The sequence below is a fragment of the Scomber japonicus genome, chromosome 23, assembly GCF_027409825.1.
Source record: "Scomber japonicus isolate fScoJap1 chromosome 23, fScoJap1.pri, whole genome shotgun sequence".
Classification (NCBI taxonomy): Eukaryota; Metazoa; Chordata; class Actinopteri; order Scombriformes; family Scombridae; genus Scomber; species Scomber japonicus.
The window spans coordinates 9,025,708-9,041,745 of record NC_070600.1 but is presented as its reverse complement, the minus strand read 5'-3'; the positions used below and the strand labels follow the sequence as shown (position 1 = coordinate 9,041,745).

At 40.4% G+C, this 16,038-nt stretch overlaps 1 protein-coding gene across 8 annotated transcripts in view; it reads right to left on the bottom strand.

Moving 5' to 3' along the window:
* sox5 (SRY-box transcription factor 5) overlaps positions 1-15,512 on the bottom strand; it is a 107,622-nt gene extending 92,110 nt beyond the window's left edge. For 7 of the 8 annotated variants that reach the window (XM_053313742.1, XM_053313743.1, XM_053313747.1 and 4 more), the window contains exon 1: positions 3,839-4,056. In XM_053313742.1, the coding sequence (XP_053169717.1) occupies positions 3,839-3,915 (77 nt within the window). In that variant the 5' untranslated portion in view covers positions 3,916-4,056. Of the gene's footprint in view, positions 1-3,838; positions 4,057-15,343 lie in introns of those variants that run through there. The other variant, XM_053313745.1, reaches the window with a different exon arrangement.
* Between the last annotated feature and the right edge of the window lie 526 nt (positions 15,513-16,038).

Genomic DNA, 16,038 nt, shown 5'->3' with positions numbered 1-16,038 from the left:
TCTCTCTTTCCTCAAACACACACACACCACTTTAATTTTGCCCTTTTAAATGAAGTACAGCGACACTTACATAGGAAGCAGCACTGCTCACTTAAACTGGAAGCAAGTTTTTTCATCATCAGCCACAAGAAGTAGTTCTCTCTTAAACACTGCCCACAACTCTATGACTACTAAAGAAAAGTCAATCATTATTAGACTAAAGAAAAATAAACTGGTGCTTATACCATACTATACAAAGATTTCAATGTTCATTATTTTACTTTAATAAATTATTAGCACAGTTTTCTGTTTAAAAAAAAGTAAAAATGCTCATTAGCCTTTTTCAGAATGTTTAATTAATATGTATTTTATAGTATTGGTTTATCATTACTGTAAAAGCAGCATTTTAAGTTGTAATTGGTCAATTTGCATCCCATTTTAAATCCTTAACATGTTCCAGTTTATTGTATAGACATGCAATATGTATAAACTGATAAGTGTTTGGTGTGTAAAATCTTAATTAGCAGAATAATAAATAACAGCTGTAAAGTACATGTGATGGAGTGAAGAGAACAGAGGAGTAGATGAAGAAAAAGCAGACATTTAAAACTCAAATAAAGACTAAGTACTAGTCTACAAAATTTTACCTAGGTAGAGTATTTGACTAAATGTACATGTGTACTTTCTACCTGTAGAAATGAATGATTAAACTGATGATAGAAAATAAAACAGTTGGTCTCAATGGAATTAAGCAAAATCCTTCAGGCTGCTGATGCCGCCCTCGCTGCTGAGTGCGACGCAAGTAGTGTCAGATTATATCTGAGTGTGTCTTGTTTAAACCGTTCAAAGTGTTGACACACCCACTGATGACTGTCTCCCCCTTCAAACTCACTGACACACACACACACACACACACACACACACGCACGCACACACGCACAAACACCCCAATAAACAGAAGGGACAAATGGAGGGGTGTGAAAATCCACCACTGCCTTAACACCACATTGACAGAGCAGCAAAGAGAGACCCTTTCCCCCGCTCCCTCCCTCCTCCTTCTTCACCTCCTAAACCCCCCCCCCCCCCTCCCTCCCCTCATCCCTAGCACTCTCACTTGTCTGTAACCCTGTTTCTTCTTTACCCTCTTCTTCTCCTACTCCTTCTCCTGTCTATCGGCGAGGAATGTGTCAGTTTGACCACATCATTTCTTTCCCTTCATCGTGTCTCTCCATCAACTGCCACAGCAGCCCCTTCAAATGTCTCCTTTTCTCTCTCCCTCTCTCTATATTTTGTTTCCTTTGGCGTTCTCGCTTTCTCTCTCTCTCTGTATATTTCTGTTTGTGCGTGTTAGCGAAGGCAGTCTGTTTCCACTATTTTCAGCTCAGACTGGAAATTTTTAATACGCAGCTTAATAGTGCAGGGAACCAAAAAAAAAAAAAAAAGTTGAAATCACAAAAATCATTATTAGATTTAATTTAAAGTTGAATAAAAAATAAAATGAATCACAGAAGATTGGAGCTCTGTCAAAGCATGACATGCATCTTTTACAGTTAAACCAGAAGAGATGAAAAAACACATCACAAGACTTTTGCTCACTTAAATAAAATTAGAAAAAAAGGATGTTTTTAACCTTCTAAGTAGATTCTACGAACAAATTAAGAAAAGTAAAATTTCACTTAAGATTCTTCACCACTCAGTAAAACAAATATTTCCTCTTAGACAGTCTTTCAGAAATTCTGCCAGAAACTCTTCGCCTGCTCTTCTCAATCAAAAGTCACTCAAAAGTCAATTTTTAACCACCGTACAATTTTAAGAGGAAGAGAAGAAGAAAAGCAGAAGAAGTGGTGAAGAAGAACAAGGGGAAGAGAAGAGGTGATGAGAAGATGAAGAAGAAGAAGAAGCATGTGTGAAGGAGGAGAGCGGACACTTACAGAGACGCAGGAACCGAGAGCATCGCGACCACCGAGGCTGAAGCGCACACACACTGGCAACTCACACACACTGCGCTCCGCTGAGAGACTGGCGCTCAACGCACACACTCGAAAAAACACACACACACACACACACACACACAGAATGGAAGATACCTCTCTCTCGCCCGCTCGCACACATACATCCATATACACATATGAACACACACACACACACACACGGCCAGAGTCACAGTGATGGAGTGCATTACTGGAAAGCAAGAGTTTTAAGCGCTGTCCTCCTAAGTCATTGTAATCCCCACATTTATCTCCATACATTCTGCTTTTCGGTGTAATCCTTTAAATTTTTAATTCCTCCTAGCTGTTGTTATCTATTTTTTTTTTCTCTCTCTTCAACCACTTTGCCGGATTGAAGGGTTTATTAAAAACACATTTTTGACACATCAAAATGTGTTCTTAATTCAAGGGGCCCTGAAATCCCCCCCCCCCACCACCACCACCACCACCCAACACCACCCTCCCCTTCAACCCCTAGTTTATCTCGGAACAAAAGATTAGTTTCATCGGGCAAAACAGAGCGCTACTTTAATGCAATAAAAGTCAAGCAGGCAAGGGAGCGAGGCGTATGTGTGTGTGTGTGTGTGTGTGTGTGTGTGTGTGTGTCGGCGTATGCGAGTGTGTGTTAGTATTAAAACGCCGGGTATTATAACATAATCTGTCTCTCACAGCATTAGCATCAAACAACCATTATTCTAGAGGCAAAAGCCACTTGTGTTGACAGTGTCAGAAAAGGGCAAGGTTAGAGGGTTCGCACCTCTAAATGAAGCAAGGGCCCGCACAAACATCAAGAGGAGCACAGTGAGATTAACATTAGCATAAGGCAGAGGAAAAAAGAAGGGAAAAACAACAACACCATGCAGATTGACAATAGGATTACTCGGGGTTTGCATGAATTGAATTTGGATTAAGTGAAAAATAAATCACAAATAAGTAAATTTCAAAAGAGTCTTTTTGAGCGGGCAGGGTGTAAACATTCTAAATTTAGATGAGAGATGTAATTATTTGAGCTCATTTGTGATTACTTCTATAATTTTTTTTCCGTCCTTTACCGTTAAAAAAAAAAAAAAAGTTGAGTTGAGGTTTCTTGACTTGTTGATCACACCTTAGTATGTTCGGCTTTTTAGCAGAAAGAGACAAAGAGAAGCAGAAGTAAATAAAGTTGTGGTGAGAAGTGGAGATGAGATGATTGATGCGCATATACACACACACACACACACACTCATACATCCATAAACACACACTCACACACATCTCTTTCTGTCTCTTTTTCTCTCAAACACAAACAGACACACACACACACACACACACACACACACTAACACTCCAATGCTGTTTTAAGCACTTTGTCTATGGAGGGATTGAACTGAATGAACATGTTGACAACTTCTGTCAGGAGGGACTGAGGATGAAAAAGAGACTGGACTTCTATTACTGCTGGGACGAACACACACACACACACACACACACACACACACACATATGCAAAAAACAGACACCTATACATACACATACTGTATATAAAAATATTTAATCCCTGCTTTGCATATGATATCTTTCCCAAAAGCAGGAGTCAATCATCAACTCCTCTCCTTCAACATCTCTCACTCTGTCACACACACATACGCACACACACTCTCTCCGGCTTCAAACTCAGCCGACTCGCTGAGACAGTTCACATGCTTCACTCACACGGACAAACCCATTCTTCTCCACACACACGCAGATCTTTCTACTTTCTACTCCTGTCCTCCCCTGTATCTTCCCCTCTGTGTCCTGCTATGCCCTGTCCTCTGTCTCTGTCATCTGTACGTGAATGTGTGTGTATGTGTGTGTGTGTGTGTGCGTGTGTGTGAGAAAGCGTCACGTACCTGTTACACTCCTGAGGTAGCTCAGGCTCAGTGAGCATGCTGGAGTAAGGGTCCGTCTCTCTCGACAACAACAACATAAAACAGTCCCACAATGCTCAGATGAACAAGGTTAGTCTCCCAAAACAAGACGGGATAGAAGTGATCCTTCAACCTCTCACACACACTGCTGATTCTCTCTCTCTCTCTGTGTGTTCCTCTCTCTCTCTCTACTCACACACTTTCAGCCTCACACCCTCCCTCCCTCTCTCTCTCTCTCTCTCTCTCTCTCTCTCTCTCTCTCCCTGCCTCTGTCCCTCCTCTTCTCCCTCCCTCGCTGTAAGCTGTGAGATCTAGGCTCAGCTCTTAAAGGGCCAGCAGCTTTCGTTCAGTGTGTGTGCATGTGTGTGTGTGTGTGTATGCAGAGGGGAGGGGCCATTTGACCAGAGGGATCATCAGTCCCTGAGTGCAAATGCACAGCAGTGCTGCCCCCTTCCTCAAGTCCATCTCTCTCTCACTGTCTTTCTCACACACACACACACACACACACACATTTGGTTTTCACACACTCCGACAACTGTCAGAAAACATGTAGATACACTTCAGACCACTGCCAGCTTTAATGCACTTTATTATGCAACATGAGAGGGATTTATCAAATTGATATATGAAATACACACAAGCACAGTGCTGAATACTTGGAGTAGAAGCACTAGTGGGTCTTTGTGGTGAACACATACAGGTACTCTTTGGATACTTCAGGTGCTTTATTTCAAGTTGTATTTTTACACAGACCCTACAGTGTGCGTTGGACACTCACCTAAAAATTTTGATTGAGACCGTATTTTACCCATGAAATGAGCCCTTCTCAAGATTGAAGGTCCTACTATATGGTACAACAGACCACAAGAGACCACAGATAATTGTCAGTTGGCACACTTTTAGTTGCAAACTCAGGACTGAAGATTACAATAATCTCTCATTCAAATACACTCTACTGTTTGGTATTCTTATTTTTGTAATTAGATTTTAACAAACTTATTTCAACTATAGAACTTTTGCGTGAACTACTTGTTCAATGGTTCTCTCTGAGGAGGTGACGATTTCAGGCCATTTGCTATGAGCATGGACTATGACTAAGAACATGTGGTTCTCCAGCGATCCAGCTAAGTCTATACGGAGTCTTTGCCACAGTTCTTCAGGCCAAACCCACGGATGTAATGGAGCCAGCTATGAAAGGTTTCTCAATTTCTGGCAGGCAGAATGTGACTTCTCTTTCTCTTCTATAGCTGCATCCAGGCCTGGCCACCAGAAATAGCTGCGTGTGATTTCTTTCATTCGCACCACACCACAATTTTGAGAGTGGAGCTCATCAAGCACCGTCTGTCTTCGTGTCTTTGAAATAATGACGTGATAGCTCCACACTAGGCATCAAGCTCGCTGTCATGTCTCCTCTCTTCCTAATCTTTGACATGATTGGGTCATTATGTGTGTTACTTAACATGAGTTGAGGTTACTGGAGCAGTAGTCATGTCCTCAAAGTAGAAGATCTCAGCTTCAGGCAATGGGAGCGTTGAGAGACTGTCAATATTCCCATGCTGGTCTGCGTTCCTATGCATGATGTCATACTGGTGGGTGAACAATAACAAATACCATCCCTTTACCTTTGATGGTGTTTTGTGGAGTCCATTGTGGTTGAGAATGTGCCCCAGGTACTGCCTCAGAATCTGGTCTATTGCTTTTTAGAAATAGTGCTTGAGCAGAAGTAATCCCAAATGGAGCCTCTAATACCTGTACAGACCTTTTATGTGTCACTATGGTCAACAGTTCCTGAATATATGCCTGATATAAATTTACAAATTTACAAAAACTTTAAAGTGCTTCTTCAAGATCTCCTGTAGGGGGCCTGTGTCTCCATCCTTCAGGAACATTTCTTGCCAGTTCAGTCTGAGCTTTTCCATCCACCTGTGGCCTAGCAGAGCTTCATGGTTTCCTTGAATGATCTACAATACATCCTTCATTGGTTAAAGTGTGCTGTTTGTATTTCTGGGTCTTTTTATTTTTACAGGCACATTCAATATGGCCTGTCTTCAGTTTCAGCAGTCTAAGTCCTTACACCAACACTCTCATGGCTGGTCCCCTGTTTCCCCCCCAGCGTTAGCATGGCATGCCAGCTGCTGACTTGTTCTTGGGCTCAAAGGACAACTTATGCACTTGGATGTCGTGCTTTTCGGGCAACCTTCTCCATTCACTTGATACTTATCACTATTACCTTTTTCCAGTTTCAGGCTAACCTCAGTCGGTAGTCATTTCTACATAGACTCACTACATATACCTCACACAACAACCTGTCACGCATGAAAGTCCAAATTCACATTGTTCAGATAACAACAGATTCCTATATTTCCACAATCACTTTGGCCTGACATATTTCAATTGAAGAAAGACTTGTGTAGAAACAGGTACATAACTGATACATTTGGATCAAACCTATTTTTTTACCAACCCATTAAATTTAATTAAAGCTTCCAGAACAACAGCTGAGCATAAAAAACACTCCTAATAGTTTTATTGGATTTACACATTTTACGTATCCCCTCCTGAACTTGTTGTGATGTAATAAAATTATGCTCATACGTAGAAGCCTTCACCTCATATTTAAGGTGAAGAGAAAGAAATGTTCCATCTCCAGCAGATAAATGTGAAAATTGGTTTCTGGTGTCTATCTGTGCACACGCTGTACAGTACATTGTCACAGTGAAGGTCAAACATTCAAGTAACAAGAAGGAAAACACATCATTGAGTGAAGGGGGATTTTAAGGTTTCCTATTTTTTCATTATTGCCTCTTCTCCCTGATTTGTCGTCCTCAAAATAACAATTTTAAGAGGGCAATGATATTTTATTAATCCAGGTGGTTGAGCTGAAATACATAGAATAACCACATTGTTGTCTATAACAATTTAAACAGTCCACTGCTGGACAATGACACAGTGTTCCATAGCCCAACATTATGCTGTATAGAGTTGTATAATAACACAATTTCAACTGCTGCTGGACTTCTAATCTAATATATTTCATAGCTTTCACGGTCAGAACAAAGAAAAAGAGAAGCTAAAAGTAACGCTTTTTTACCACATTTTTGGAATGCCTCAGGCTCATCCGTACTTAATTGGTTAACTTGTATTGTTCACGTCCCTTTTACTGTCCCTTTGGTTCCACCATGTTAGTAAAGTGAAGCCGTTTTGTGCTCCACTTTTACACACATCATGCTTTTCACGTGATTGGCTTCGCTGGTAGAGGAAAGTGACAGAAAAATAGATGTAAAACAATCCTTGAAACAAGATTAATGAGGTTTACTGGGTTCAAAGTGAAATACTCTGATCACTTCTCAACTGCTGGATGCCCTTCTGCAGTACACTGTCCGAAAGTTAAATCACTATTCTATTACAATAAAAAAAAACTATTAATAAAGCATCTTTGCATGTTGTTATAATTGTTATAATTGTTAGCAGGTTGTCATTATGATTTAACAGAAAGGAAAATCTAAAATCTAAATACCAGAAACGGTATGGGTTCATATGTGAGATAAATGTGGAAAAACCTCCCTTCCCTTCTCCCTGTAAGAACTGTGGCCATTAGTTTAAATGATATAGATTTTAATATGAAGACTTCCTCTGTGGCCATATGTATGTACCTTTATACTATTTTTAGAAAATGTTGCCACATGAATTTGACTTTGTAATTGTGACAATGGAGATAAAACTTTAACACAATTTGAAGTTCCTTTCTTATTTCTTTTGTCTTGATGCAGTGAGAAGCAGACATTTCGTTCTGCGACGTGGAACAGTTTTGTTACAAGAAGACAGCTGAACACTTTCAACAGAACATATGCTGAAGCTCACATGCATGACTGCACGCATGCACGAACACACACACACACAAACTCACAAAATACACATATACAAACTGACTAAAACCCTCACTAATCACCCACACACACCCATTGTGTCCTCAGGTGTGCATACTGTATATTGTGTGTGTGTGTGTGTGTATGTGTGTGTGTCAAGAGAGCATGCTGCTTTCAGCCCTTAGTGCTGTCAGTCACTATTAGGGGTGTGTGGTCTGCATGTCACACATACGGCCAATCCAGCTATTGTTCTGGAAAGCGGAGAGGAAAGCAGAGCTGACAGACTGCCACTTCTGTGATACTTAAACACACACACACACACACACACAGACACACACACACACACACACACACAGGGAGGGTGAGGGAGAAAGCGAGCCCTGTCACTGTATTTACTGTAGACAAGTGCACACTTTGCAGACACAGCCTCACACAAGCATGCATTCACTGTACAGCATTTGCACCACGAGGACACACACACACACACACACACACACAGAAATTTCTGCAATCACAGACTTTTTAGATGTTGAGATTGAAATTTCATTCTTGACCTTGGAAACAGCACTTGACAAAACAATGTCTGTAGTTGTTCTGGAGCTTTTGATTATATTACGATCTTCCTCAGCTGATGGAGTATGCCCAGTTGTCATGGATTTGTAAATGTTCAAGATTTCTCTTACAAAACAATGTCACCACAAGGTCCGTTTTAGTGCATTCGTTGTTTCCAAGGTCAAGAATGAAGTGTCAAACTTAACTCTTAAGCCAGAGAAATGCTTTTAAGGTGAAAAGAATTTTGAATATCTACAACTACAGATTGTTTTTTTCGACAGATGTTCCAATCCTCTCCGGTGGCAAGGTGTTCAAAGCAAAAATAGCAAGGTTGTTGTGATAAATTGTCATTTATTTGAATCAGTGCAGCAGAACTTGGAAGATTCCCAGCTAGTGTGATTCTTCAAACTAGAGCAGACATGTACTTCTTAAAGAGGACAGTATGCTCCATCAGACCTGTTTGTTAGGCAGTCAGACTCTTCTGTGCCAGACTACTTTTGCAACTTTGAACATATATATATATATATATATATTTATACACACACACACATATATATATACTTCTGTATCTTTTCATCTGAACAAGCGAGTGCAACACTATTATTGTCCTCCAGGTGAGACTGTCCTAAAATGTGCAACATTATCCCAATATTTGAATATCATTTTCAGGTGTTGCCATTCGATGGATGCAAAACATGTCGTATGATTGGGCATAAACTGACCCTAAAACTCATGGACCCACCTGTCGGTAAACTCAAACTGTAAAATCAATGTTCAAACCTACATAACTTCAAATTCTAGTTTCAAAAGATACCAAATACTCTGAATTACAGGGGGTTAAAATGATGTGCAACACATCTGGATTATTCCCATTTAAACGAAAGGAGCCATACTCAGTGTCAACATTTGAAACAAGCTCATAAAGAATATGCTATTATACTGTCAGAGGGTAATAAGTATTTTTTTTCCAAATATAAACGACATAAGCAAGTAATGAGAATCATAGCAGGTCTGACTTCCAGAAGTGGAGATGAATCTTTCTTTGTAAGTTTTGGAGCAATGAACATATTGTAAGTTTAAATGATTTAAAAAGCAGCAGGTGGTAGAACTGAGGCTCTGAGGAACATGGGAAATCAACTTACACTGATGTGACCCCATCCTAATTTTAATTCTGGGAAAACATCTTTTTTTTTCTGTTTTTCTCTCACACAGAAACACATTCACACACTGCGATTTAGCAGACTCACAACGATAACGAATTCCACCTTAACGTCGCTCAGCTTTGTATAACTACGCATATATATATAAACACACACATACCAAGACAACACACTCATTCAATCCCCTCTCTGCTCTGTATAAGAAAGCAATATGAACATGTCAATGTCAACAACAATCAGTGGCATTAGTTTTCTATTTACCTAATCTAATTCATGGTCAAATGGAGAGAATACACTGGGAGGGCTAAATCTAATCGCATTCCCCAACTAAATTGAGCCCCGATTGGAAACGGCATCTCTCCTTGACCCTGTAAACAGCTGCAAAACCAATGATAACCTCATTTGTGCATTACAGAAACTTAATTTCACCATTATGCGGCTGAGTCGGCGGCAATCCGTCAACATAACGGAGCAACGCTGACCTGGACGCTCACACAGTGCCCTGCACCCTTTCTGCTACAGACAGCCAAGAGAATGGGGATAAGCCACGTGTTCGTCATACATTGAATAGATGTTTATGTCATTATGAGAGTTTAAGACTTTGCCATGAACTTGCCATGATGCAGTAAGGCTTGGCAGAAGATTATATAGCATATTCAGGCCATGCAGGTTTTGTAAATGCGAAACAATCAGTGTACGTAAGCGTTCATGTATGGAACAGTTTATAATCAGTTTGTATCAATCGCCCTCAGGTCAGGGTATTTCAATGAACCATGCTGCAGAGAAAGGGTATACTAAGGCATAAAGAGACAGGTTTGGGGCGAAGGGGAGGGGAGGAAGTGCAAACACGCTTGGAGAACAGTTCAAGAGTAACCAGGCTCTCAAGTGTAAGCCATCGTCTTCTGCAATTAAAACATGTTGAATGTTGAATGTTGAATGAACAAGGACACTGGGGTCTATTGTCTTTGGTGCAAAAAAATGAAAAGAGAGTGTTTCACCTGAGCTGAAGCAAAAGATGTTTGTTAAGCGATTCAAAGATTCACAATCAAGGTTGTGTTTCTAGAAAGAAAGGAGGAAGGTGACAAAAGAGAGATGGAGATGCGTGTATGTCTAACTACAGGATATACAGACCTGCTCACACACGCACACACACAACCAAACACACCATCACACAGAAACAGGAAAAATGAATAGCCTGAAGGGACAGGAAATATTCATGATGATGCAAGAGCACACACTACACACACACACCACACACACATTCACGCTTACGTTCACAAACACAGGAAAAAACACACGGAGAAGCAAGCCTGTGCACACATCACACACACACACACACACACACACACACACACACACACACACACACACACACACACACACACACGCACAGTCCATTACAATGAAACTGTTGATGGGAGGCCCCTGTGTCGGGACCCTAACAGCTGTAGTGCATTAGGGGCCGAGCATGAGCAGGGGCAGGGAGAGATCAGCAGTAAACAATCCCAAAGCCTGAAGACACACACATATAGTCACACATATCTCCCACACATTTTCATAAACATTCACGCAGCATATTATGCAAATGCAGAGACACACACACGCGCACGCACACACACACATCGGACACAATGTGGCAAATCAGTAGTTATGGACCTAAGAGGGTTTTCTGTGGAAGAGCAAGATCACATCTACAAAATGACATATTTTGCATTTAAATCGGAGAGAAATGAGCACACAAGGGCTGGTTGAATATTGCTGTGCTGTGAATCAAAATTCTTTGGCGAGAGCAGTCCAAAATTTGACAAGGATTTTCTTTTTAGAATTTGAATTGTAGCCATTCACTGCAAGACAGATACGGTCAGCCACCGAGTTATGAATGTCTGATTGATGTTGAGAACTGATTTCAGAGCAGTATCCCTTGGATTTAGGCTCATAATTTACATCCAGTGCCACCATTCGGTATACCAACGCAAGGAGGGGTGGGTTCTTGATGTAGCAAAGTAGAAAGTAAGACTATGGAGGTCAGGATGTTGGATTAGAGTGTAATGCATCCGACTTTCATGCTGTCTTTCCCTTAGCTTTGACAATACCGTACTTGTCATCCATACCTTTGTCCTCGCTTATTCAGTCTGCTTTTGGTAAAATTCTCAATTTTTCATTTTGTCTGTAATTCTGAGTATTTAAATGATTTCATTCTAGACCTTTGAGACAGCAGTTGACGAAACAATCAAGGTTGAATTCAGCTGATGTTTCCAAGGTGAAGAATTACCTTTCCAACCTCTACATTAAAAGTTGAAGGTGCAAGGTTTTCTCTTGTTCATGGCATGTTGTACTTTCTATTTATCCTTTCTTTAGCCAGGAATGTCCCATTGAGATATAGGATCTCTTCTTTGAGGGAGTCTCGTACAACACAGTAACTAAAAATGCTTCATGTAAGAAAATATTTCTTAATATATAACACATACAATACATGAAAGAGTAAAAGAAGAGAAGCATACAGGCCTTGACATCCATATCCATATCAGAGACCAACCTTAAGTCAAGGTTATATAAAACAGCAACACGTTTCCTTCAGGGCAGTTTGTAAAAGACCTTTAAAGGTATTCAAGGAAGGGAGTGCTTCTAAGGTAATGGTATTTTGCAGCTCATTCCATGCCCAAGGTGCATAAAAGGATAAAGCCGTTTTACCGAGCTCTGAGTGCACCCTGGAGACATTTAAGAGAATCCGATTAGTAGATCTAGTGCTGTAGTTGCTAACATGATAGGATAAGAGGCTGGAGATATAAGTGGGTAGTTTAGCAGATAATGTTAAATATCAACATGTGTATTTTTCCCTTCTGGTGTAGAGGATCATCATATGGATTCATATACAATGCAGTTTTTTTTATGTAGGGACGAGGTTGCGTGCATGTAAATCACATCACCATAATTTAATATAGATAGAAATGAGTTTTACACAAAAATGTATTCATTGAACATACTCCAGGGTTTTACAGACTGGACTAATATCAATATTCTGTGCTAAGGGTACATTTTGTATTCAACAGAGGTGTTTTATCTTTACACTATTACATGGAAGGAACTACCTGCTTAAAACTTAGTTGAGGCTATTTAACCCTTGTGTTTTGTTGAAATTGGCTTTAATTCTGTGTAAAATGTGTAAATACAATAATAGTAATAGCAGGGGGCAAAAATCTCTTTTCTTCTGACCTTATTAAATCACAATTTATATGACATTATGAAAGTGATACTCCTTCCCTTTGCTACAAATATCCACTTATAGAAATCTAAATGCAGCATACAGCATTGTAAAAATCACTATCAATGCCAATCACAGATGGAGGGCAGATAAAAATCCAATTGAATTATGTTTTTTACAGCTGCTGTCTCTGAGACCTCAAAACAGAAGAAATGTAGACTTTTCTCTGCTGGATGAAATCATGTCATGAGTTCAAAATCACATCCATAAGAAACTCATAAATAGACAAAAAGCATCCAAGCGGTAAAGTAATGTTAAGCATATTTTTAGTTGTTAAAGTAGAACATTAGGTTTAAATGGCTATAAACTGCACATACTGTTAAGGTTGTACTTAATGTCAACAAGTCTAATCAAGTGAGTCACGATTGATCCATGATGGTATACTCGTGTTTGTCCCACTGCTGCTGCTCCTTAGGGGTGAGCTACCAGTGGAATAACAATAACAGTAGTCTGAGTATAGCTTACATCATTAACCTGACATCTATGATTTTGGCACCCACAGCAGCTAATCTGAGCCAGCATTAATACATTAATGACAGCGAGACACAACAATGGAAGGAAAGCCAGACGGAAAACTTGAGTCGTGTCTGAAGAGAAGCCTCACTTCTGTTGACAACTTGAACACACATCAACTGTAAGGAATATGCCATCAGTTTCAGGAGAATACAGATCCTAAAACATGCAAGTCACAACGACTTCATGCGGTTGCCCTGCAAATGTCTGTTTTTTTGCATTGTATCAGATTTCATATTGTAGGTTACATCCTAGGACTGTCTTTCAAAATATATCAGATATGATCAACAATTCAGAATTGAGCATGAAGGCCAGTAGTGTTAGCGCTCCTTTTTCTCTCCATCCGTCTCTTTCTCACAGCTAGTTTGTCTCAGGGTGAGCTCATATATCAATACCTCTGGCATCTTTTTCTTTTCTCTCCCTCCTCTTTCCTGGGAGAGCAGGAGAGAGGGAAGGCCAGCGTGGAGAGGCACAAGCCCCTGTGAAGTGGCTTTATCGTGGGGAGACACGTGCAGGCAGAGGACCCCGTCTGAAGGCTGAGTGGCAGGCGGCTGAAGCCATTAAGATAGAGCCGCTATCTCTTGCTGCCAGGGCCCTCTTAATACAGGCGGGGGCTCAGACCGCTCTCATCCACACACACATATACTCACACACCTTCTCTACTGTGGTACTTGAACTGACGTGGTAACATGAATGTAGACATGTGCGCGTTCATTTACACTTACAAGCAACTCATCCCTGTCTCTGTGTGTCCGTCTTGAGTGTATTCTACCTCCTGAACCCATCAATCCTTGCCCAGGCAGCTAACGGAACAGATAAATGGACAGGCAGACAGGTTGAGACCAGAAGAAAGACAAACAAATCGCTCTCTGTGCCAATTTTACTAACAAAGTACGGTGGTGTCAGTGATGTGAGATTAGCTGCACACCAGATTCCCACAGGACAAACAGTCTTTTAGGACGTGGGGTTGGGATTAGGGTTAGGGTTGGGGTTAGGGTTGGGATTAGGGTTAAGGTTTGTGCCACAAATAAAATTCATTACACTCCGTTGTACCAGGATGGAGACAAATACCTTAAAGATATTTCAAATCAATTCAAATTTTGCATTCCTGTAGCAACCCAGTCTCATGGTAGTTTGTGTAATTGTCCTGAAATTGAATCAACAGATTTGTGAGGATGAACACAAGCACGACTTTGGTCTTTCAACTAAGGTCTTTCAATTGGAAGTATGTTTGGTGCCACTTTTTTTCTTCAGTTTGGACAGATGTACAAAAATCTATAGATTAAATTTCATGATCATTTTACATACTGCCGTGAGACTGGAATACCTGCAGATACCACTAAGACTAACAAAAAATATAAGTGTAATGATTTTGATGAACTGACCCTTCAATCACAATCAACCAATTGTTCATCTCCACTATACAACTGGACACAAAGCAACAGAGGTGTGGTGATGGCTGCAATCATGCTGTGTTTTCTCATCTCTCTCTTTGTCACGAGTTTGTTTTCTTTGTATGTTGTATTTCAGTCCATGCTTTTATTTGTCTGACTCAGAGACAGTCTTGATCAGAGTTCTTTCTGCTCAAGGTTAGTGGACAGAGAGAGTACAGTATGTCAAAGACCTTTCCTCGCCGTGCTTCTGCAGCAAGAGCGCTGCTTTAACTGCTGTGGCAAACATTGCACTGTAAACAAAGCTGTTTTCTTCCCCGACAATGGCTGCGCGGAAAATTAATTAACAATCTGTACTCTTTGTGCGAATCTTAACTCATTCCTAATTAGTTGGATTTTTTTTTTCTCCTCTCCTTCAAAACATCAAGTCAGTTAATTATGGCTGAGAGAAAATAGACTGTTTCTGGTGTCACTTATTTATTAGTAATCTTTGGTGCTGTGAGAGAGGGAGAGAGCGTCTGGAAAGAGAAAATGCGAGAAGTGAATGAAAGGGAGTCTGTGTCACAGCAGGGTTAATGAAACACTAGCCTGGGAAGATAAATAAAAAGTGAATGATTTACGACAAAAAAAAAGAAGAAGAAATGACCGGTCCAGACAGCTTGAAAACACACATGCAAACACAGACACACAAAAACAGTGTACGTGAGCACACATACTAACACACAAACTAATTGTCCTCCTACCTGACTGCAGCACAGACAATGGAGACTTCTCAGTGAGCTCTCTCTTCATTTAACAGCGAACTGAAAGGTTTTGACTGACTAAAATCAATCTGTAGCGAGAAAAGAATGACAAACGAATGAAATATCTTGGCTAAAAATCTGTTGGCTTAGAGCAGTGACTGAGCATCAAGGCTGTAGCTTTTAGTGTGTGGATTAATAGCAGAAGGAAACAGACATGGACTTCATCCACCAAGCATCCACCTGTGTACACATGTGAGACAGTTAGGCCATGTTCATACTGACTTTAGCTCTCTCGTTCATTTGAATGGAGGTGGTCCAGCGTCAGTGGGGGTGTCAAAGCAAAAAAGTTTAATGCAGTCAGACTATTGCAAGACCACAAATCATCATCCCACGAGATGCTACAGTGGCCAATCAAATCCATGCTAGGGCACACTCCTGGTATATGACTTTCTAACATGATCAGTGTATTTCTACTATAATTTGGTATGTACTGGAGTTATGGGCTTATGGTTTGATACATTTTCAGTACAGAAGGTAGAAAATACTGACAGCTGTGTTATGCTGACTAACCCCACCTCCAGCAGGTATAACAATGACACGCTGCTTATACTGATGCTTCAGTATTAATAACCTGTCAGTCAGACCAAACAACTACTTTTACTTTTCACTTTTTAACTACAGGTTTTTTTCTCAGA